General features: G+C 36.5%; 1 protein-coding gene across 1 annotated transcript in view; it reads right to left on the bottom strand.

Annotated features, from left to right (window-relative positions):
- CCDC7 (coiled-coil domain containing 7) overlaps positions 1–24,213 on the bottom strand; it is a 117,614-nt gene extending 93,401 nt beyond the window's left edge. The window contains exons 1-3 of the mRNA XM_074267070.1: positions 24,133–24,213; positions 16,708–17,033; positions 16,086–16,178 (exon numbers count right to left, since the gene is read on the bottom strand). Coding sequence (XP_074123171.1) covers positions 16,086–16,178; positions 16,708–16,983 — 369 coding nt within the window. The 5' untranslated portion in view covers positions 16,984–17,033; positions 24,133–24,213. The remainder of the gene's footprint in view (positions 1–16,085; positions 16,179–16,707; positions 17,034–24,132) is intronic.
- Between the last annotated feature and the right edge of the window lie 759 nt (positions 24,214–24,972).

Genomic DNA, 24,972 nt, shown 5'->3' with positions numbered 1-24,972 from the left:
TACAAGTCAAGGCCCGGAAACTTCACTTTCTGGTAATGAAGAATATAACACGTTTCCAAAACTATTTGGTGATCTACCTATTTCATTAAAAAATAAATTCTGTTGAGAATATTTTCATATTTTCATTTAGACTTTAATCAGTCAACAAGCATTTAAGCCCATACTATGTGCCACTCACTGAGTTTAGCACTGAGAATACAAAGAAAGGCTAAAATATCCCCTGCACTCAAGAAGCTCAGATAACAGGGGATAACAATATATAAAATGACTAGGTGCCAACAGTAAGGGAAGAAATTAGCAGATGAGGAAATTGAGGCCTTTTTACAGGACATTAGAAATTATCTCTCTTGAAGTAATCCAGAGAAACCAAGTGGCAGAGATGAAAGGGCAGAGAATTACAGAAATGTAGGACAACTTGTGCAAAGGCATCAAGAGATGGAGTGTGGTGTCTGATAACTGCAGGCAATCCAGTGAAGCTGAATCAATAAATTACAAGTCAAAAAGTAAAAAGAGTGGTCAAGTTGAAATAAAGTTTTAAATGACCCCAAGAAATTTATATTGGATCTCTGAAGGGAGTCATTGGAGCTCAATAGGCAGGAAGTCACAAATCATACCTGCACTTTAGGAAAATTATTTTTGCAGCTGAATGAAAGATGGATGAGAGTAAGGGAAAAATTAAGTCAGAAAAGTCATTTGGAAGGCATTTACCACAGTTTAAATCAGAGATGACCATAGCCTAGAATTGTGGTTGCCTGACTACAGAGAAAGAATGTGAGAAATGTTATGAATGAAGAGACATCAAAATTTGGATAATTGAGAGGACATGCTGCTCTTGATAATAATTGAAAGAGAAGAGAATTGGAGGTGAATGGTAATGAATTCTGCTTTGTACATGTTAAGTTTGAAATGCCCCTAGAAAATTTAGTGCAAAATGTCCAAGAAGCAATTGGTGATCAGGTATGGTGGCATATACTGTAATACCTGCCAAAAGGGGAAACTGTGGTTGATGGATCACTTGCGTTCAGGGTACTTGGCTGCAATTGGTCTACACTCAAAAGTTCTACACCAATATGGTGAAATCCCTGGCATAGTAGAAGGCTACCACATAAACTAGTTCAGGTCGAAAAATGGAGCAGACTAGAGATTTCATGCTTATCAGTATCAGAGGGGCCATGAATGGCTGCTGCATTGCCAGTCTGGCAAGGAGGGGAAATGCAGAATTTTTTTTAAAAAGCACTTGGTGAAGCTTCACTGCATCTCAGGAGAGAGCTTAAGGTTGTATATACAGATCTAGAAATCATCTGCATAGAGATGAACTCATGGAAACTGCTATGGTCACCAAATAAACTTCAAATCTAGTATCCGAATTTGAATGAAAAGATAACAGTTTTCAAATTTTTATTTTTATTTATAAGAAGGTTATAAGTATTCATCTTAGCAAACATGCATGAAAATACACATCAGTAATATCAATCTAAAAAAATAAACATTTCACAGATATACCATATAAATTTATTAATTATATAGATGTTACCAAAATTTTTCTTAGCTTCGTAATTAAGTTTGTATTTAATCATACCTCCATAATACTTTTACAAACAATAACATTTTCAATTATTTTAATAGTACATTATAACAAAGCCCAACCTTAAAGAACACAAAATTTTCTTGTAATGTCTATTCAGATAATAGGCAGTCTCTGCTACCTACACCCTGGATAATCATGCTATGCTCTGATTAACGATATAAAACCTGGACAAATACAAAACTATTTCTGAGCATTTTTGAGTAACATGAACAAATTACAATTGTTTCCTTCCCTTATTATTTCCCTGTAGTCATATTTCCTTTTCCTTATAATTTCTGCCTCAGTAAACACTCCTTGCAATAGTATTCCTTGAGTGTCAGAATTAACATGTTAGCAATTAGGCAACAACCACCTGGAAATAAAGAAGCAGAAACCAAAGTGGGAGAATAGCAGGCATAAACTAAAAAAGTCCATCTAGGTTGTTATCAGGGTATCTAAGATAAGCGAAAAGACCTGAGACAAGCAGGAAGACTAGCTGTTGGGCACAGGCTAAAAGATAGTAGAGTCCTTTTGAGGATATAGAAACAAAAAATGAAGACTACTAAGGGAGTTAACTGTCTACCTAAAATTCTTCAACGCTTCAGCATTTTTATTAAAACTTCCAGGATGCTCTTTCTTTGACTTAATGTGGTGATACAATCACAGGCTCGAATCACCACACCTGTTTTTGACTCAACTTTTATTGTCAAGCAATGGGTATATACACTATCCTTTCACTCAGAACATCTTCTTGGACCTTAAGACTGTACTTTATGAGTAAGGGGGGGAAAGAGAAAAGGTACAAGATCTATAATAATTCCAGGGAATTCTCGTAGGTCTTTGTCTATTCATAATTAGCAACTATAGGTAGTCTGGATCTTAGATATAACTCAGGATCTAAATAAGCATTGTAGCAGACTATTATGAGTTCAGGTAGCCCAGATGGAAGAGCATCAAACTGACTACCTAAAGAGAGGGAAGTGAACTGCTGCCCTATCTGCCAATTTCGGGGGGAAGATTGCTTATGAAGAGGTTGTAAAAATAGAAGCTGGAACTGACTCCTTGATTAACTTCTAAGGAAGGAATGATGATTAGCTCCCTATTTGTTTGAAGTCTGGATACATGTAAGGAAGATAAGTTAGACTGGTCAGCCTCAATTCTCTGTTACTGACTATGAGAATGAGGCAAGTAAAGGTAAAATATGAATATAAATCAGTTTTATGTGTGTGTGTGTGTGTGTGTGTGTGTGTTCTAGATAGATGAGCGTACAATATTAGAATACAATTCCTGAATAAGCAACAGGGAAGCCCAGTTTTTGTGATAGGTTTAACAACAGATATACTTCTGAAATATGCCCCCAATAGACTGAAAATGATTTGTCATAAAAAGGTAAACCTTCACCTAAAAGACTGAATAGAAAAGCTTAGCAATGAAATAAATTGGAGACTCCAGTTGGGAGTTTGAGAAAGAAGACCAAGAGTGAGAAAATTTACTGTAAGAAGTGATAGTCACAGTGTGAAACCTAGCAAAGAGCAGGAATTGAGCCAACTTAAGGCTCCAATAACTTAAACATAGCACTCTACCCAAAGAATGAAAGAAAGGCTATAGTAAAATTTAATGTCAGAACCTCTTATTACTAAAGCAGATTTGACCAGAGTAGCAATAATACTGCACACTGAAAATACAGACTTTATGTAATATGTAATTACAGTCATCAGAGAACATCAGAGAGCATCAGTCCTTAAACAACCCATGGGTCTACACTGAAGAAACATGAGAATGACGAGAACATTACTCACCAAACTTCATCAGAAAAAGATGCCCAGACCTATTCAAGATGGGTCTTCTGTCCCTGAAATACAGACATCACATCTGCTTAAGAGGACAAACTCTTTAAGGTCTAAGAATAATTGTTGGCACTAAGAGAATGGGTTGAGGATCCAATGTTAGCAGAAGCTAAATCTACAAGATTGTCCCAATTGTTCTCTACAACTCTGAGATGGCTAGGATCCCTGTAAGAGTCCTTTAAATGGGCGGGCGCAGCGCAACAGGAGATTTGAGTGGCCCAGAAGTAATCTCTGTGGATATAGGACTGCCCTGTGGGCGAGATCTTGTCCATATTGAGATAGCTTCGTAATGGGTGATGCCTCTCTCGCTGATTGGCTGTCAGATAGCAGTCGCTCTCTTTAACCTGGCTCCCTAGCCTGGGGTAGCTGAGCCAAGCTATGGATAGCCCAGAGAGGTAAGGAATTTGGTAGTGAACACGTGGGTCTTCAGACCAGGTGTTCACTAGGTAACTAACAAGTCAGGGTATCAAGTCAGGGCATTATGTGAGTAGGTATAATAAAAGCTTTTAAGATTACACGAGGCTGTTCTTGAGCGTGCTACCAGTTATTAAACTATAGATTCAAGAAATCATTGCCAGAGACCTTTGAAGGCCTCAGAGGCGGCGAGCTGGGTAGAGTTCATACTGCAAAGATCAGTGATCAAAGGTACTCTGTTGGGCATAGGGTAGACTAGTAATTGTAACTGCCAGGAGTTCATGTTACAGATCCCTGCTTCAGATTTAGCATCAATAAAATCTTTTTCTTCTAATCATGAGTGCCACCATCTCTTTGCTCTAGTCATGAGGGTCATTTTTGAGATGAGCTTTGCTGCTTATTGACTATTGCACTTTGATAAATTCTAAAAAATCAAGCACTGTCATCACCATGAGTCAGAAGCTCTGCTTTGGAGACCCCATTTCAGAAAGCATGCAACATAAATCAGATATGATCAGCAGAGTGTTTGGAGATGTGGACATTTGTGGCACATCAGTTGTCTTAATCACAGCATGATATACTACAAGGAGGCACCAATTACATTTATGAGTTAACATGGAGCCCAAAATTAGAGGGAATGACTATACCCTTTATAGCAGAGCAGCTTAACATGTGCCAGGAAGTCAATCTATGTGCTGTAGACAGAAGCATCATATTCCCAACAATCAAGTCTTTGGATTAACATTAGCAGTAGGTGGAAGTGAGAGGTTATATTTAGGGACAAAAAACATGTAAAATTCATATGTGATATTTAACATGTATGGGCCTACTAGCCATCTAGGGGAGGGGGGAGGGGGAAGGAGAGGAAAAGTCAGAACAGACTTTTTGCAAGGGTCAACGGTGAAAAATTACCTATGCATATATCTTGTAAATAAAAAGCTTTAATTAAAAAAATTCATATGTGAGCAATCATGAATCTGCCACAAACCAAGATAGGTACCATGCCCAAGAACCTCCTAAGACTGGTTTCTCATGAAGGGAGTGATAGATGAAATTAACTGGATGGTTTTTCTTAAAAGATTCTTAGAAAAGAAGGGAATGTCAACAACCTCTTCAGGGCTTTACAGTAGAGCATAATATCAGGAAGGTCTGGCTAGCAGTTTGAATATTATTAGCACATTAACTTCACAATAGATTTTATGAGAGCATACATCATATCAAACAAGGACTACCCAATCCACTTCAAGCAAGCTTTTATACATGGATCTAACTTAATTGCAGCAACTGTCATGTCTAATAAGATAGTTGAGGGAACTCTGTTCTTAACTGAAGTTTGATCTATATGTACTCTAGAGGGATCCTTACACCACAGTATCTCAATTTATAGCCAATGAAATATACCAAATACACCAAGTCCAGATACCCTGTTGTTGATATCTACTGAAAAGTCAACTCCCACCCTATTGGAGAGAATATCACTGGCACAATGTTAAGTGTATACCCTGGAAAGTTGTTATTTAAAAAGCTGTGGTTCCTTCTCATCAAGGGAACTCCTAATGCATTATTTGAGCATACCTCAAATTAGTGTGCCAGGGAATTGCTCCAAGTTCAACCACTGGATGGATTTTTAGTGCAAAATCGTAGACAGCATTTTCCAGGAGCAAACACAGAAATAAGTAAGAATAAGTAAAAATCTGTTTAGGGAAGTGTTCCCAGTTCATCCAAGAAAACAAAACACCATGATTAAGATAATCATTGCTCCTTATTCTAGAAGATTATACTGTGAGAGTGTTTTTTTTTATTGTATTTAGAATTTTTTCCACAGTATATATGCATGAGTAATTTTTTATAATATTATCCCTTGTATTCATTTTTCCAAATTATCCCCCCTCCCTCTAATCCCTCCCCTTGATGACAGGCAATCCCATACATTTTACATGTGTTACAGTATAACCTAGATACAATATATGTGTGTAAATACCATTTTCTTGTTGCACATTAAGTATTAGATTCCAAAGGTATAAGTAACCTGGGTACATAGACAGTAGTGCTAACAATTTACATTCGCTTCCCAGTGTTCCTTCTCTGGGTATAGTTATTTCTGTCCATTATTGATCAACTGGAAGTGAGTTGAATCTTCTTTATGTTGAAGATATCCACTTCCATCAGAATATATCTTCATACAGCATTGAAGTGTACAGAGATCTTCTGGTTCTATTCATTTCACTCAGCATCAGTTGATGTAAGTCTCTCCAAGCCTCTCTGTATTGCTCCTGCTGGTCATTTCTTACAGAGCAATAATATTCCATAACCTTCATATGCCATAATTTACCCAACCATTCTCCAATTGATGGACATCCATTCATCTTCCAGTTTCTAGCTACTACAAAAAGAAATGCAAAACATTTTGGCACATACAGGTCCCTTTCCCCTCCTCAGTATTTCTTTGGGATATAAGCCCAATAGCAGCAATGCTGGATCAAAGGGTATGCAGTTTGATAACTTTTTGGGCATAGTTCCAAATTGCTCCTGTGAGAGTGTTTTAAGTGGATTCAAGTCAATCAGAGAATGGGGAGCAAAAGAGAGCATGATAGTGGAAATTGCTACAATCATGATCAGAATAGAATCCCTTCCGGACAAGCCTCCTTAATCTTGTCCATAAACATGTACAGTTTGCAAAGTCCACTCTCTTCTCATATAGAACACACAAGTCTACAGTATGAAGGTGAGATGATGCCTCTATTGTCTCAATGTATTAAAACCTATTGTGCACCCATATGAAGTAATTCTTTGTCCAGATGTACCTATATCTGTTTGCATGAATTTATGCAATGGTCTTGAATCAGCAATTTACCTAGCAAGGGATTCTGTGTCACAACTAAAAGTAGTTATTGATTCTGATCCATGTTATGTTGTAATGTCTAGAATGGATTTTAGGTCATCCATACAAGGCTTTTCCTATATTTGGATTGTTCAGTCACCTGTTTCTATTCAGAAATTCAGAATTGTGTGGGAGTCCCCTTATTCCAACTTGATGTACCTTAAAACTACTGGTCATACTGAACAAGAATTGATGTTCCATGTTGATCTCAAGTTGGGTTGTATTCATATGGGGAGAAATGCAAAACTACCTTTGTTGCAGGAATCCAGAAATCCAAATGGGAACAAGTGTCAATCCTATCCAAGAATATAACTTATGTATCAAAGAGAGAACAGTAATTCCAGATATTAACAAATTTTCATCAGGAAGATAGGGAACCATATAAAAACTCTTCCTCTACTTCAACTACACTAAATACATCTCAACAATATGGTCAGAGAATAAGTTCCAGTCGGATATATAGTTAGGATCTGGTTAGGCTATAAACTAGATTTATCATAAAATTGGACTAAGTAATGCATTCAGAAATAGTAAATGCAGACGACACTACTCAATTCCCATATAATGACTTAGTTGTACTACATCATTCAACCAAAACCCAGCACACCGAAAAAAGGGAGAATTATTCAACAGACAATCTCTTAAGTAATTTAGAGAACTACATATAGTGTTCAGAGGGCAATTATCTTTATCAATCAACCATTTATTCTACTGTTTAACTCACTTTTAATCTAAGATTACCAGTATATATCTCACAAATATATTCCTTCAAACCTGTTGCAAACTCAGAAAGGATTACCTCTAAATTATTCTGGCTTGTGAGAAATCAAATTCTTTGGACTACCTTAAGGACATTCCCTGCAGAATCTCAAGTCACAGTCCCCATCATAAGGAGGTCAAGGCTGAAATATAAAGACCTCCATCTCAAGGTGCTATTTAGATAAAATGAAACTTAAGATTTAAGAGGGAAAAAAGAATAATTATCTCTTGCATGCTACTATTCAATTAGGTCTAAGTGAGGTTTAGAAGATACAGAATTGATAACCTATAGATCGGCTTAATTAGGAAATTGATCTATCCAGTGTCTAAAATGAAGTTTAACAGCACAGCTGCTTATAGATTCTAGTGTTCAGGAATGTTAAATTGAACTGACTAAAAAGTAATTTCAAGGGGATCTATCATTGAAGGAGTACCTAGACAATCCGAAGGAACTATAGTTTCCTGCTATCAGTGTGGACAAGGATAAGACACTGTATCCCACTAGCAAGATACTTCCCTGTCACAAATGAGGAAAACTTTCTTCTCCCAGACTGTTTTGCACTTTTTCTGCACTGGTTAATTTGTAGAAACGAACACAAGGCCAAGATGTGAGGAAGGATAGTGTAGCCTGAGAAGGATGTTCCCCATGTATATAGTATATTTGAAGCTCTATAATCAACAGTTTCTGTAGTTTAAAATTATCAAGATAAAGAGAGTAATGAACCAGGACTTCAGTCCTTAAAATAAATCCTCCACTTCTGGTGTTATATATACCTGGAGGTTATGTTCTCTCTTTCTCTGCATACATACATACACACACACACACACACACACACACAGAGAAAGAGAGACAGAGAGAGAGAGAGAGGGGGGGGGAATATAGATATTACTTTGTGAATCCATAAAAACATCCCTGTTAATTTACTACATGCCCCAATAATTTCATTTCTGTCTTGTTAAATTGTGAAATTTTTAATGGAACAAATAGTTTATGCTAAAATAGGTTCTAAAGTTCAATTCAAACCAATCTAGCCTGTTGGACAAAATTCCAGACATAAAATAGGATATTATTGAGCCAAACCACCATTCCCTGGTCCAGAAGGTCTTGAAACACTGAATTCATGGACCTCAGAAAAATTGTAGGACTGAACAATCCAAATAACTTCCAATATTCAAAACACACAAAACCCAGTCAGCTTTTACTCCTTACCCATTCATATTATGGTTGGGTTTTACTCACTCCAGAGATGAATATAATTCAAGTATCAAGGGTAAAGAATAGTGATCCCAGATATTATCAAATTTTCATCAGGGAGATAGAAAGCTATTTAAAAAAAATTCTTCCTCTGCCTCAGAGACACTAAACACATCTCAACAATGTGGTCAGAGAAGGCATTTTAGTCAGGTATATAGTTAAGATCTGGTTAGACTACAAACTGGATTTATCATGAAGTTGGGCTAAGTAATGCATTCAGCAATGGTAAATGAAGATGACTCTACTCAATTCCCATATGATAGTTTGGTTGTGCTATACTAGTCAATCAAATCCCAGCACCACTGAGAAAAGGGAGGCAGGAAGTACAGGTTTTACTCAGAAGTAGGGGACTATTTTACCTAACCTCTGGTGGCCAATCGCAGGTCTGTTCACTCTGCAAAAGGGAGAGAGACAGTAGCTACCTGAGACTTTAATGACACTTTTAATATCTATAAAGGCTTTGCTATCTTCAAGTGGCAGATTGAATCACACCAAAGTCTGAAGATCAGTTTTATGTCCTGGATAGGCTTGAGACCCAAAATATGAGAATATCTCCATGAATATGACCCTCTTTGGTAATGTCACCAAAGAAAAAGATGCTCTTTTTTGAAAAAAAAAAAAAAGGGGGGGGGGAATATCATTAATTTAAGATATGAATCATGACCAAAAGATCCACAAGCAGAATGACACAAAAGGCCAGGCAAGACTTGCCTCCCAATGAAAACTAATGCAAAACCATTCATTATAATGAAGAACAGTAGTTCTCTGAATGTTAACACCCTGCTAGGCTATATCATACAAGACAACAGATAAACATCTGTTTCAGTCTCAATTTCATTTGATAACTCTAAGAATAGTTTGCTTCCCCGACACATACTCAGGAGAAGCAGTATTGCCTGATTCCAGATTTCTCATAAATTTATGAGCTAACCCAGCATGACTCCTGGTCTCTCAGTGAACTTCAAGGTAAACCACACCAGCAACTGAGACATCAAACAGCATTAATATTTTCTATGCTATACAGGGGCAAATGACTAACCCAGGATTTCCAGCTTCCCTACAGACCTCTAGACTTCTAGGAGTCAGCCAGAGATTCTCACAACCAGTACCAACAACATGTTATCTCTGAGTTATTGGGAAGAAGCAAGGTCATTTGTTTAAGGCCACAAGTATTAGAAAGTATTTGATGACATATTTCTTAATATCAAAATGCTTATTATTTTATTGTTTCTGTGCTAATTATTCGAAGGTATTATATTTGTTAACAACAACTAGTTTTGAGAAGTTGACAGTGGGTGGGATAAAATAAACCAAAAGAGTAATTTGAATTCATATTTCAAGGCAAAGCTAAGAATAATGGGAAGGCAATGCATAGGAATACAAAATCTCCAAAACCCAGTCACATCCCTGTTAAAGGTTGCAATGGAGATCAGAATCTAACAAATGAGAAAAGCCACCTGTGAAGAATCTGACATCCTGTCTACTGCCAAGAAAAGTATTGCAATTCCCAAAGAAGAACTGATATTCTGTTTCCTTGTTAAAAAGGTTGAATTTATGAGTGAAGAAAGCCGTGGAAAGAGAAAACACACTCTGTCTTTTATAATGAGACAAAATTTTAGTTTTACTAGAGAAAGCCCAGGAGGTTAGAGAGAGAAAAAGTAGTTCAGCTAATTATAAAACCAGGGCAAAAAGTATGTTTACTCACCCTATACCCAGCAGCAAGGAGACAAGAAGAGAGAAAATTCTCATATTATATCCCAAACAGGAACCACTTTTTATTAACTTTTCCACAAAGAAACTCCCTAAAGAAAGAAACTATTTCTAGGAGAAGATCAATCCCAAGCTATAGTGTGAAATATACCACCATCACTTGAGGAACAAGCTATGAATTATGGATCTGTGAAGCAGATTAAAACAGACAAGGTTTAATGTCTACTCAAAAGAACGATTATTTAAGAAGCTGCTGAGGCATCTATAGAGAATGCAGAGCACCTGATCAGAATTTTGCAAAAAGGCTCACTCAGAAGAAAACAATAACGTTTCCCCAGATGACTAATATATAAGCACTACATGAATCCATAGAAATGAATGCCGAACCTGTACAATACATACTGTCCTACTTATTATAACTGAACTGTATAGGACTCCATCTAACATGCATGAAATGATGACAGCTTCCCAAGGAGCTTCCTCTCTGATTATTAAGAAAGGAACATTACTACCATTGAAGAAATCAGGATGGAATATGGTAGGATCAAGAAATGGCAACTGACCTGATCAAAAACTGCATTCACTCACCACTGCAGAGTCTCCAGAAGCCCAGTAATCAAGATTTTTTACTCCCAAAATTAGGGCTTTGAATATAGGGATTAATCACTTTATATCATTGATATCTGTTACTAATATCAATGAAAACAGGAACAATATTCAAGCCACTGATGGTAAATCTGACTCTAAACAAAAAGAATCTCTTTGAGAAGGAATATGTGAATGCTTTTATCTTCTTGAAGATCACCTTCATGCTTAAACTGCACCAAACAGCTGTAGATTAAGAGGTCTAGCCACAAAAGCCCTGGTTTCCCTGAAGGAACAGGAGGAAAGACTACTGGAAATCTAATCTGTCCCCCAAATTACACTGAACACCTGGCCATCTGTTACTACATAAAATGCTTCCAAACTATGTTTTGCAATAAACTAATGGTAAATCTCTGATTTAGTTATTTGTTATCAGGCACTAATAGAAGTTCTTCTAGGTTTCACAAGGCCGCAAGAGTCATTAGAAGATTAGCTCATCTAAACACTCTGCTCCCTTTGCTTCTCTTTGTTCCTTATCATCAGATTGCTCCATGCCACTCCAATGTTTTTAACAAAGACAGTCAATTTTGTTTTCTTTGTTTTACAGTATTATTATGTACAGATGTTCAGGTAATTATATATTTCTAGTAAACTGAAAACTGAAATTCAGAGTTTCTGTGCACACTGCATTCAAAGACAAGCAAATGCTTACCATGATCTAATTTGTAATTTGTGATATCATTTAGCCGACATTGATACAACACTCTGAACAATAACAGTATATATTTACTTAATATTTTTAAAGTTTGCAAACATTTTGCATACATTATCTAATTTGATCCTCACAATAACCCTGTGAACCTCACAGGGTGCTATTATTATTCCCATTTTGCAGAAGAGAAAACTAATGTTCAGAGGCTAACTTAACTAGGATAACTCAGCTATTAAGAGTCTGAGGTAGGATCCAAACCCAGTTCTTTCTTCCTAACTCAAAGTTCAACACTTTAACCCCCTATGTCACATTGCCCTTGAAGGAAAAGGAAACCAAGTCTTCATATTATTTACTGCCTAATAGATCAAAGAGAAAGCTATTACTTTGTTTCTAATTAGCATCAGATAAAAAAAGAAGTTAACATATTAAATTATAGTAAACATAGTTTCTAAAGAACACATATTTGGGACAGCTAGGTGGTGCAGTGGATAGAGCACCAGCCCTGAAGTCAGGAGGATCTGAGTTCAAATGTGACCTCAGATACTTAACACTTCCTAGCTGTGTGAACCTGGGTGAGTCACATAATCCCAACTATTAAAATGAAAAACCTGAATTTCTAGGAATGCTTCATGCTTTTCCTTTCTTAGGAATAAGAGCACACATTCTTCACACAAGAAAACATGGGTAACTCCTGGTATCCTTCAAACCCATAAACTAAGCAAAGTTCCACTTTGTCCATTCCAGAGTTTAGCTTTCTTCAAACCCAATAGGTCATACCAGGTACTTTAAAAGTTCCTTCTTGTATCCCCACAGCTATATTTGCCATTAAATGTATTTGCTATGACAGTAAAGAATGTATCAGGAATAGGGTGCTCCATAGCTCTGGGCAGGGACTGTTGCCTGGAAGCCTGCAATATTAGGATCAAATGCTAAATTCATTGTAAAGATAATGTCTACTTATATGAAAATTCTATGGTCCTAGCAAGCAGGAAATGAAAACTGGATAATTGTTTAGATACTGGATAATTGGAAAACTGGATAACTTTGCTCTATTTTCAAAGTGGAAGCCAGCCTTTCCTAACTGAATTTTTAGAATTAACAGTCCATGAAATTAAAACAGTTAAGTGACCTGGTCACTGGCAGAATTCATTATCTTTAAATAGGCACACAAATTTGCATATTTTAAAGAAATAGGGATGACTGCCTTGCATTGGCTTCTTTTCCACTGTTTACTTTTCTATTTGTTTCACATTATTTCACTAGTATGAACAATTCCAATGTTGTTTAACATTCAAATAGTAAGTGTTAAAATATACTTAAGTCCATGGAGGATGAGTTTTTTGGATTACTGATTTGGAATGATGTGAGTATTCTTCAATTATTATAACTGCTACTAGGGTGGCACAAGCTCTCTGAAAGTCACCACTTTCAAGGCAATAACAAACATATATATGATACCTAAAGGCTCCACTTATAGCTTGCATCCAAAATACTTGGGAACCTGGAATTTTCATGTCAAGGATAAAAAGCAAATGGATCATAAGGCAAAGCTAAGGTTAGTTTAGAAAATAGAAGCAAAGAAAGTTTAACTCTCCTTTATTTAAAGTATCAAGCAAAGCCTAAACAGTTATACTATATATGTGTGTGTGTGTGTGTGTGTGTGTGTGTGTGTGTGTGTGTGTTATTACCATTGCACATCTACTTTTATCAGATGGGCTGAAAAAGTATAGATGATGCACTACTAATATGGCCATGACTAAAATTAGGTCTCAATGCAGAGAATTTGGAAGTTATGTCCATTTAAGTGAATTTCTTTTGCACAAGTATATTCTAAATCCTCTAAAATTTGATCCACTAGAGCAAGGGTAATTCCATGCCAAATTTTGCCTTAGTATCTAAAAGGAATTGGCTTATTTTATCAAGGTTTCTTGTTAAGCATCTCAGTTCTAAACAGGGTCACAAAAATCTCTAAGACACCCCATCATGTTGTCCAAAATTAAGAGTTGTCCAAAGAACATCTGAATGAGTAACTTGCTACGTAAGGAAATATACTACAAAGACCATCTTATACTGTTCAGTGGGAAATCTCATGAAAAAAATATGAAAACAATTTGCTTTTGTAACAGTAACCCTAAGAAGTTCTCACCTACCTAGCAAAAAAAAATCTGAGAGATTCCAAGTATTTTCTGAGGATAGGATCATTGCTTCCAACTGCAATCTAAAAGGTTTTTACAGCATTGTTCATTCTTCAGATCTGAGACAACTTTTATCACAGTTCCACAATCTTTGGACTCTTAACTATCCAAAAGGCTTAAGTATTGCAAGCATCTCTGCCAGGACAAGCCATCCATTTGTAAAGCCACACAATACCTGGTACAGAGTTTACAGGGACCAGTGTTTAGGCAGCCCAGTGAGGGTACGGATAATCCCTGCCTAGTTCTAAGGAGGCAATGTAGATTATAAATAAGCACAAACTGAAAAGGTCATGCCAGGGTGATAGGAGAATGCCTACTGATTGCCAGGATCAAAAGGCTGAGAAAAATGGAAATAATGATAAGAATGCAAAACCATTCTGAGCTGTTGTCTGTAAAAGATTAAGAAGCAAAAATTTGAAAGGATGCCAGGGAGTTATCTAACTCAATTTGATTCCCCAAAGTCTTTTATTGTGGTTGCTTGTGTTGCTCACCTTCTACCAGCACTTGCCAATAGTATTAAAGTGGGCTCCACCAAGCCTCACCCAGATTCAACTTTGCACCTCTGACACAAAAAAACCTACAATTTCCAAGTCAATAGAACTACCCATTTTTCATGCAGTCTCTAAATTCCCCCACTATCCCCTTCTTTTTTAAGCTTTAATAAAACAAATTTTGCCCATCCAAGAACATATCTCTCAAATATAACATTGTTCCTATGGAACTAATTATTTCTTGAAATGTTGTTTGTCCTCAAGTCAATTTTTAGTGGAATCAATTAATGACACTGAACAAGACATGCTTGTCCATGCCATGAGGCACTATGGGTTATGAACTAAGATGATCCCACATTCCTGCACAAATAGAATTTTAATTCTTAGAAAAGGTAGACAACTGATTATTGCAATTATAGAAACTAACTAAGCACACCAGGACTACATGATTATTGACCATCCTAATCTTAGAAGCAGTGTGGTATAGTAAAAAGAGCAGAGAATTTAGTATTAGAAGGTCTGGATTCAAGTTCTACTTCTGCCATTTACTAGTGATGTAACCTTGGGTAAGTTATATAAAGTTTCTGAGTCTGAATATTATCTATTGTCCTGCCTATATTATACATTTACTGAAATCAACCGAGATAGTAAATATAAAAGTCTTCTTTAAACAGGGAAGGGCTATTTACTTAGTTATGTCATTGTTTTAAAATGATTTAAAATCTTGAAGATTTGTCTATAGACAGTGAAAAGGAGCACATTATTTTGTGTAATGAAAAAGTCTTTTCTCTGGGAATCACTGGAAAGAAAGTTGTAAATTATCTGGCTGAAGAATTCTTAATATTTTTCCAAAAGGACATTTTTAAATTTACTCAAGTCTTATGATTATTTTTAGATAGAAGAGGGGATATAATGCAACAAACAGAAGACAGTAGAGAAGTAAAGCATAGATTTTGGCTGTGAATCCTTACAAGCCACAGACAAGACAGCAGCCAATCCCTCCTCACAAAGAATTTTTTGCAAGCCATAAGAAGAAAGGTAAACCATGTAAGGCAAATTTCAAGCTCAAGTGATAACCTTATGATTAACCTATCAAGAATCACTGACCTAACTAAGAACTGTGAAACCCAAGGAAATTATCTTTTATTTTGGAAGATTGTTGCTGAATGTCCTAGAAGAGGACATTTCTATCACACTGTGGGATAAAGTACAGACCTAAAAACTTATAAACAACCAATGGAGAAGGAAGTAAAATGGTGGATCCTGATGATCAGTCTTTGAAAGACAGCTGACAGGTAAAAAGAAGACACTGAAAGAAATAATTATCTAGTCAACCAGAAAATCTTGTCAAGGGGCAGCACAGAAGATCTCGATAGATAATATTCCCAAAGTATTACTTAGGTAACCAATGGATCCTGGATATATATCAGTCCAACTATCTAGACCTGAGTGATTTTAGAAATACAGATTATTGAATTCTGATTACGGAAAATGACAGTTTCACCAGGACATCTTTTTGCCAGAATTAGCACTATCAAGTTTTCCAGCAAGATTGGTATTCCAAGTGTTCTGGGTGAGGGCTCATTCTGTTTATAAACATGGACTCCATAAGAAAACTTTTGCCATTATTACTCTTAATGCCTTGGCAACAAAGATTACATATACATACAAGTGGCTTTTCTCCTCCTTCTGGACTTATTTTCTCTACTGACACTTCTTGTGCGACATCAAGTCCATAAGTTTTTTCTAAAGAAGAAGAAATCTGCCAAACAAAAACAATAAAATAACATGATTACAAAATTATAATACCAATTAAAATATATCTAATACAAACATATAACTAACCATCTATTTTGCAAAGGCAGTTATCTATTCTAGTGCCACATAGTTAATTCTCTCTAATCACATATTTCATATTTAATGTAATCATTTGAGTTTACTAAAAGGTATTCATTTCATCTTAGTCTATTTCATTACCTCCAAACCACTGATACTTAAACACTTTTAGATTTTGTATCTATCAAGCAAGAAAGCAAGAATTTATTAAGTTCCTACTGTGTGCAAGGATGCAAAAACAAAACTGAAACTGTTCCTGCCCTCAAGTAATTTAGAATTTTATTCCCAAATAAAATGTATCTGTATTCTACCTACAATTCTAAAGGAAGTGGCCAAATAAACCAGGTTTTTTAAATTCATGAAAAAATAGAACAGGATCTCTGAAAAACAAGAGTTAATAAGATATACTCAGAAATAAAAGACTAAAACGGTAATTATTTTTAAGAATTTCTTACCTCCTTAAGACGTTTAGTAACTTGCTTGACAATTTGCTCATCATCTAGAATATTATCTGAATTTTCAGATGGAATAGCAATGGCATGCTTTAGCATTGATTCTGCTACAGGTGGAGGAGCAAGGATCATTGATTCATTTTCATGGATACCTCTTATGCTACTTTTTTTCCTTGTTTTATACACTCCTGATGAAAGAGTTGAAGCTTTTTTAGAAGCTGAATCTGAATTTTCTATGCCTAGAGAAAAAGTTGCAGTTTTAGGTTTTGATAACTTCATTTTGGTTTTTTTGTATCTTCCAAAGTTTAGATGGTAGGTTCCTTTTCTTCCTATGAAAAGATTAAAATAATATGAGAAAACCATTTTAACTACTAAGAAAGTTATCCTTTTCTTAATGCACTATATTAAAAATTTTAATTTTAATGCAATGAATCCAATTTTCTCAACATCTTAATTATTTACTCAGTGTAATTAAGCAGCTCTAAGTTAACTTTTTCAAAACAGCAGGATACATATTAGTAATGAATCATAAGCCCAGCAAAAGTGACTGATCTACTTTAAGAACTTGTATTAAGTATCAGTAGAATATTGGTTTTTTGTATGTGTAATTTGTATGTGCATCTTCTATAGTTGAGGAGAAGAAAGAAGAGATAAAAACGATTCCAGATTAATAAACACCTAAAGCACATTACATATACCTGTATGAATTTTGCATAATAAATAGCATTTATATAGTACCTGTTAAGTGCCAGCCACTGTACTAAGTGCTTTACAAATATTACCTCACTGGATCTTTATAACAACCCTCGGAGATGGGTGCTCCACTTTCCTTATTAAGAAATTGAAACAAAGAAAGCTTAATCAACTCGCCCAGAGTCAACTAGCTAGAAAGTATCTGAGGCTGAATTTGAATTGAAGTCTTCCTAACTACAGGCCAAGCATTCTATCCACTGCATATATACATAGCCATATGTATGTATCTATGTAAATGCATACATTGAATTATACAAAACTATGCAGGGTCAAAGTTTACCATTTCAAATTTTTTTAGTACTCTTCTCCCTACCTGAGAAGCATGAATCTGTACCAATTAGCAAGAAGGTAAAGGGGTATCTCTTCTCAACCAAATAAATGCTAAAGCTAAGGAAGTAAATTACTATACTAGCTAACCTATATATACTAGAAAAAAAAATGAAAAGTAAAACTTTTAGAAGTTCTTCAAAAGGAGATACTGAGACATAAATCATAACCATATAATAATAATGCAGCCATATGCCAATGTGTTATATGCAATATATATAGTATAATATACCATATTACAGATATAACATATTTCCCCCGTTCATGCAAAAAAAAGCTACAACCAAACAAAATATATATCAAAGAATCCCAGAGTTGGAAGACACATCAACAAGAGTGTGCTGGTAACTATTTAACAAGTGACTCTCCAAAAAAAAAAAAAGTACTCATGACATACTTAAATTTAATCTGCATAATTAATATTTTTCCATCATGAGTATAAATAATAAAAAAAAATCAAGTTCTGATTTGTAGCTTACTATTATCTGATATGTACTGGGTCCAGCCCAGCCCAGAAGAAAGCCCTTTAATACAAATAATTAAATTTTTTCTTTACAACATTATTGATAAGTGGCCAATCAGCCTTTGTCATGAGTCCTTTCAAGTTCCTCACAAGCTATTTCCTTTCTACTTTTGAAAAGTTAGCATAGTTAGGAAGTCTAAGTCAAAATTTGCCTTTCTGAAACTTCTACTTGGTTTAATTCTGTTCCCTTAAAAAAGGGAAGGGGCTACATATCTAATTCTAAATCTCTAGTTTCTTCAATTGATATGTGTATGACATTACAATGATTCTCAAAATATTTACATTAGAGGATCTTAATTAAGGGAGTCTATAAACTTAAAAAAAAATTTGCTGTTTTTCAATGTAATATTATATACATACAAACTGAAAGAAATCACAGGAATTACAAAGCAAAAGTTTAAAATTCAATCCTTCTTCATAACCTTATGTATTTAAATTGAGTCATTTTTTTTCTGAGTAGGTCCATAGTCTTTTTTTCTACTGCTAAGGGGTCCATGACACCAAAAAAATTAAGAACATATGCAATGAATGAATACTTTATAGTTTTTACCCTATGAGGAAGTAGAAATATTATGATCTGCTTAATACAGATAAAGAAACTGAGGCTCAGAAATGCTTCTTGTGGTCACACTGTAAAACTCTGTAGAAAATTTAAGATTAATTAGGAATAGATTATATACTGGAGAGAGAATTTAGAAGGGAGAATATGAAGGAAAAAGAAAGAATACATATTAACAACCAAGAAGTGATCACTTGAGCAGGGGTTCATTCTAAATTATATATTAAGTAAAATTTCAGAGAATATAAGATGACTCTACACAAAAATTGCCCAGAAAAATAAAGTCATTTCACTTTATGTAAATTTGCCTATGCTATCAATCCATGGTGGACACACTTAAATGAATGGGTAAACTACAAGGTAATACCACAAAAGATTAAATCCAATATAGACTAATTCAATTTAATGAACAATATTGTACTGTTGGTACTGAACAATTTTAAATACTGAATTCATCACTTTTCAACTAGATAATACTTTCTACCTTTTTTTTTTTTTTTTTTTTTTTGGCTGGGGCAATTGGGGCTAAGTGACTTGCCCAGGTCACACAGGTAGGAAGTATTACATGTCTGGGGCCAGATTTGCATTCAGGTCCTCCTGACTTCAGGACGGGTGCTCTATCCACTGCACCACTTAGATGCCCCTACATTTTCAATATATCTATAAACACAAAGATATAGAAAAATGCTGAAAGTACATATAAGACAATAAAATCTTATTCGACAATGGGCAAAGTTGATGAAGTATTACCATTGCAACAAAATCCTACAAAGCAAGTGAAATACAAAATACAACACAAGTAATTAGTATAAGACAATCACCCCAAAAAATCTTCAAATGGATAAACAACAAAAGAATGAGTTCAAAAAATCATGAAAAGAAATGGAACTAGAATTAAAATATACTAAGATGATCAGGAAAAAGTTACGAAAATAATGAGCAATATAAAGAAAATTGAAAATCTGAAAAGACAGGCAGAAATGAGGTGAAGTCCTTAGGAATGCTATAGCAACAATCCATAAGTTATTGCTATTAACTTCAAAAATGTTTTATCATCAAAGAGTCTGGGAGGCCATCTCTCATCTGACTCAGAAAATGAGCACTTCTTCATTTCATGAAAGAAGAATGTGGATCATTGTTAGTCCCCATTACCAAGCTTCCCACAGTTGCGTTGACCCCAATCCCATGATTTCATTTACCTTGTTCTGTTCTTTGTTCTGTACTCTCCGACTCCACTTCTCACAGTTTTTCCTACAATTTTACCTGTATGCTCCTTGCTCTTTGCTATCTTCCTCTCTTAGAATTTAGCCTGCTTTAATTGGCATTATAATTACAATTATAATAAAATTTTATCTCAATTTAGAAATTAGCAAAGCTGGGGCAGCTAGGTGGCACAGTGGATAGAGCACTAGCCCTGAAGTCAGGAGGGCCGGAGTTCAAATATGACCTCAGACACTTTATACTTCCTAGCTGTGTGACCCTGGGCAAGTCACTTAATCCCAATAGTCTCAGCAAAAAGAAAAGAAAAAAAGAAAGTAGCAAAGTTTCCAAAATTCCTTTGGGATACCTATGACACCTGTCTGGAACCCCAGTATATTCTAGGGATCCACTTATACCCTGAATCCTAACAAGCAACAAATAATAACAAAAAGAAAATTATAGATAATACAGAAAAAAATAGGGAAAATAGATCGAATACTGAATTAGAAAATAGATGGGTAAAAGTAATAGTTCCGAAGGAAGGAAAGATGCAGAAATCTAAGAATTACTTGAATCCCAAAAATTTTAAATAAGAAAAATATCTGAGTAATACATTATAAGAAATCATTTAAAAAAAAAAACTTTACAGTATCAAAAACAAATGATGATATACAGAAAGAATTCACAGAACTCTCACAAGAAAAACATAAGTAAATATTCTTCTAAATGCATTATAGTTAAATTCTACAAAAATAAGACCAGTATCAAACAAGTTGCTGGAAAAAAAAATAAAAGCTATAATCTGATAATAGGCATAAATCAGAATTATACAAGTTTTTTTAATTAAGATCAGAAACCAGTGAAGAAACTGCAACAGCTATTTTAAAAATAAACTTAAATCACAATACTAGGATAAGAATATAGCAAAACAGTATGTTGTTTGAAGGTAAAGATACAGAGATTTGCAAAATACTGTGACTTTGAAAAATTCACAAAAATAGGCAATTCAAAGAAATTTCTGAAACCCAATCAGGCCTAGAGCCAAAAAGCAAAATATTTAAATTTACATTTATCAAAGTAACATATATTAGTTGGCAAAAATGGAAAAAAACAAAATAAAACAAAAACAAAAAAACAAAAAAAAAACATGATTTTGGGGGGTCATGAATATAGTGAGACCTGCAGATCCCTTTGTTTAATGTTTTTAAATGAATAAAATATATAAGATTACAAAATAAATCAATGATACTGAAATACTTATTTTTGCCCATCCAAGTTCAAGGACTCCCTTAAATCTTATGCCAAGTAACCCTGCTTTTAGAGTATTATACCAGATACTGGCTAAACCAATATGCAGGCCTGTTGGTCACATAAACAACAAAAAAAAAATGATAGCAGACAAGAAAATTTAATCCCAAATTGACAGGAAAGAAAAAAAGACATCTGACCAGAGAGTTCAGTACTCTTCTGAATTAAGTGATTAGAAGACTTAAACTCCCAAATTAGCTGTAAAGTAGGACTAACATATAAGTGTCAGATTTATAGTCAGGACATGTTTGGTTAGAAATTCTCCAGATACAGAAGATCAAGGGAAGCCTGAGTTCCACTTCCAGGTAACAGGAATGTCTGGTGAAGATAATCATAGTTTTATTAACTATGTAGTTTACATTCTTAGTTTTACTAATGAGAATATAGCTATGATTTAGCAAAATAAGTATTTTAACAAATCTCAATGGAATGAAAATTGGGCATTTATATGATTCTAACTGAATAGAATTGGATCTATTTCATCAACTAGGGGAATCAATGGTTCTTTCATTGGGTTGCCAGGGGTTCTCAAACTACAGCCCATGGGCCAGATGCCTCCTGATGAGGACGTTTATGTGGCCTGCCAGATTATGGCAAATGGCTGAGGAGCGGAGACAGAGTGTGAGGTTTTGTTTTTACAATAGTCCAGCCCTCCAACAGTCTGAGGGACAGTGAACTGGCCCCTATTTAAAAAGTTTGAGGACCACTGGGTTGGACTATGCTAAGTGTTGGTCATGAAAATACAAAAATTAAAATCCCTGCCTCAAAGGAGCTTATATGCTAACTATGGAAACAAACATATAGAGAGAATTCCAATACTAACCCAGGAGTCAGTAATGGCAGCGAAATCAAATTATCACTGTGCACCTATAGATCTGGCATTATTTCATCAATACATTGATCAGACTACTTCAAGAACAAGTGGTTATAATTGCCAGGAAGCTAAAATGGGGAATTTAAATTTGTGTAAAAATTCTATAGGGTGCCAAGCAGAGATTTTGACAGCCCATTTCTGACAAAGACTAAAATTTACATAGGCTCATGATGAAACTTTCTGGGGAAATAGGTAAAACACCAAGAATGCCAGAAATGGAAAATGGTGGATATGATGGGGAAGGAAGCTGAACGAGATGAGGTGAGATCTTTCAAGACAGTTGTGAAAGTCAGTAAGGCTTCATCTACTTCAGAGTTTGAGTAGGCCTGAAGGACTTTAAAGACTGAGTCAAGGGCATACTTAAGTCCCCTTCCTGCTGTCCTCCCATGACATCATTTTCTCCCTATTTCAGTCAAATATGGGCAACTATGTGTTTATCCATCAAGTTCAACTTCTCGGGTAGACCTTGAGTTTAGAATGTAAGATGCTCAGCCAATGAGGATGAGGGTCAGTGGTGGGAGGGGGTGTTTGCCTTAAGGATTAAAGGTGTTAATCCTGCCCTGAAGGCGGCGATTCCTCCCTTCAGGACTCCGGATTCTTGGGAGAATTTACAATAAAAACTTTGCTTTGCTTCTAGGGCTCTCTCCAGCTTTTTTTAAATAGTCCTATTTAAAAAACCACACAAAGTTATTATAATATATGATGTAACATTCCCTAAAGGGAATTGCCTAAAATGAGGATGCAACTTTGGGCTTGGAGGCTAACCTAAGGTAACACTAAAACTTTCTCTGATTAAGGAAACTTGCCCTTTATAACAAAGTGGGCCAAACAGGCTATCAGCCAACCGATTTATAAACTAGGCAACTAAGCGTACCAAAAGAATAGGAATGGGCATTTTGTGGTAAACTCCTGAACAGAACTGTTTCAGATGGACTGTGGAGTGTTTTGATGGCCAGACCTAAAGAGAAATGGTGAGTGAATATTTTCCTTTAGAACGCTTATAATGGACAGGAATGGATGGGTTGTCACTTGTTTGGAAGGAAAAAACACCAGTGAGAATATGGAGTTGCATATTTACAAAGAATATAGATGGAATCAGAGATAGCCCAAATCCACAAGTGCCTTTGATCAAGCTCCTGAGCAGACCGAAGGCCTATTTTAGGAATGCCCCCCCCCCAAAAAAAATTAGTCTTTTTCTCTGCACTCTTCTTGTTGTCATATTGTCAACCCCCATCAATATCACTCTATCAATGACTTCAAAGGAAAGGGAGATGTTGACTGTCTTGACTTGAGCAATGTTTCTCTTCTACTGGTGAAACAGTTTCCTTATCTTCAAGTTGAGGCAACATAAATTCAGATGCAATATACATGCTATTATTTATCAGTTCTTAAGGGCACTGAGGGTAAAGTGGCCATACACCACCATAGGTGGTGAGAGCGGGAAATCATCAGTGATGGATGTGTGATAAGAATTGAAAATAAAAATAAAAAGATACGGGAAAGGACTGGCTTTCATCCTCTTATTCCTAGTGCCCATTAGCAACGATGCCCCGCCCTTAGGAGCTGGATAGGGATGCTCAGCTCCAGAGTTCAGTCATCTATTTCACTTTAAGGGGAAATGGAATATTTTATCCCATTATCTCCCGTTTGGGGGTAGAGACAAAGAACAGTTCTCTTGAGGAAGAAGGAGAAAAGGAAGAGGTGAAAGAAGGGGAGGGCGGGAAGGGGAAAAGGGAGGAGGGAGGAGAAAAGGATCGCGTAAGAGAGAGGAGGAAGGCGGGGCGGCCCGAGGACAACGGCCGCCCGCCCAGGGACTCTCCTCGAGGCCCGCAGTCCCCGACACCTCCAGGTTTCTACCTGTTCGAAGGGATTTGACCCAAGTACCAGAATACCAGCAGGGCGTCTGATGGACAAGACGCTGGAAGAGGCCCGATTTCAGGGGACGAGGCTCATGCGAGGTGTCGGGTTTCGGGGCCTATCTAGCCCTCCCCAAGGCGGGCTTCCCGCAGCCCTCCATGCCTGGGCCCCGGCCCGCCCTTCAGCAGTCATCCGGGCTGACAAGGGCAGGCCGACAACGGCTGCCAGCGCTCTGTGCGCATGCGTGCCACGGCCTAGGGCACTCCTTAGTCAATCGCTGCGGGGGAGGGGGAAGGAAAGAGTAGGCGGACCTCACGCCGGAGGTGGGGGATGGAGCTCACGCCCCTAGCCGCGCACCTCGCCCCTGGCGCTGGGGCAGATGGCACCTCTGGCCTCCCACGGAGGCGGCGGAGGTATTTCCTATCCATTAGGCTGTTAGAGGGCGGCGGGGCAATAATGGGCCTCCTGGCCCTTCCAGCGGTTTGGGTCATCTTGGCCTACGGCTTTTGGACCCACACCCGCAAGCCACGATAGAAATGATGAAAGTGTGAAAGTCAGTGAAGAAGCGGCCTAGAGCCCAGAAGGAATGTCTCCGCCGCTGGAACGCCCTCTATAGGAAATCTGGAATTACTGCGCGGAAATCGTTCTTTCCATGCCCCGCCCCCGCCAGCTTTCCATTCTTAAAGCTCTGGTGTGACCGAGAACCTCCCCTCAAAAAATCCTTACGAAACTTCCAACGACTCCTAGAGCGAGCTTCAAAGCCAGAGCCTGCGAATCCTTGGGGGAGGGGGAAGGTTTTTTTTTAATTGTGGTAATTACTTTGCAGCATATTTGGTGCCCCTGTGTATTTTATGCATTAAAAAAATT

Source organism: Sminthopsis crassicaudata, chromosome 5 (assembly GCF_048593235.1).
Source record: "Sminthopsis crassicaudata isolate SCR6 chromosome 5, ASM4859323v1, whole genome shotgun sequence".
NCBI lineage: Eukaryota > Metazoa > Chordata > Mammalia > Dasyuromorphia > Dasyuridae > Sminthopsis > Sminthopsis crassicaudata.
The sequence above is the reverse complement of the archived record's forward strand: the minus strand, read 5'-3'. Positions and strand labels throughout refer to the sequence as shown.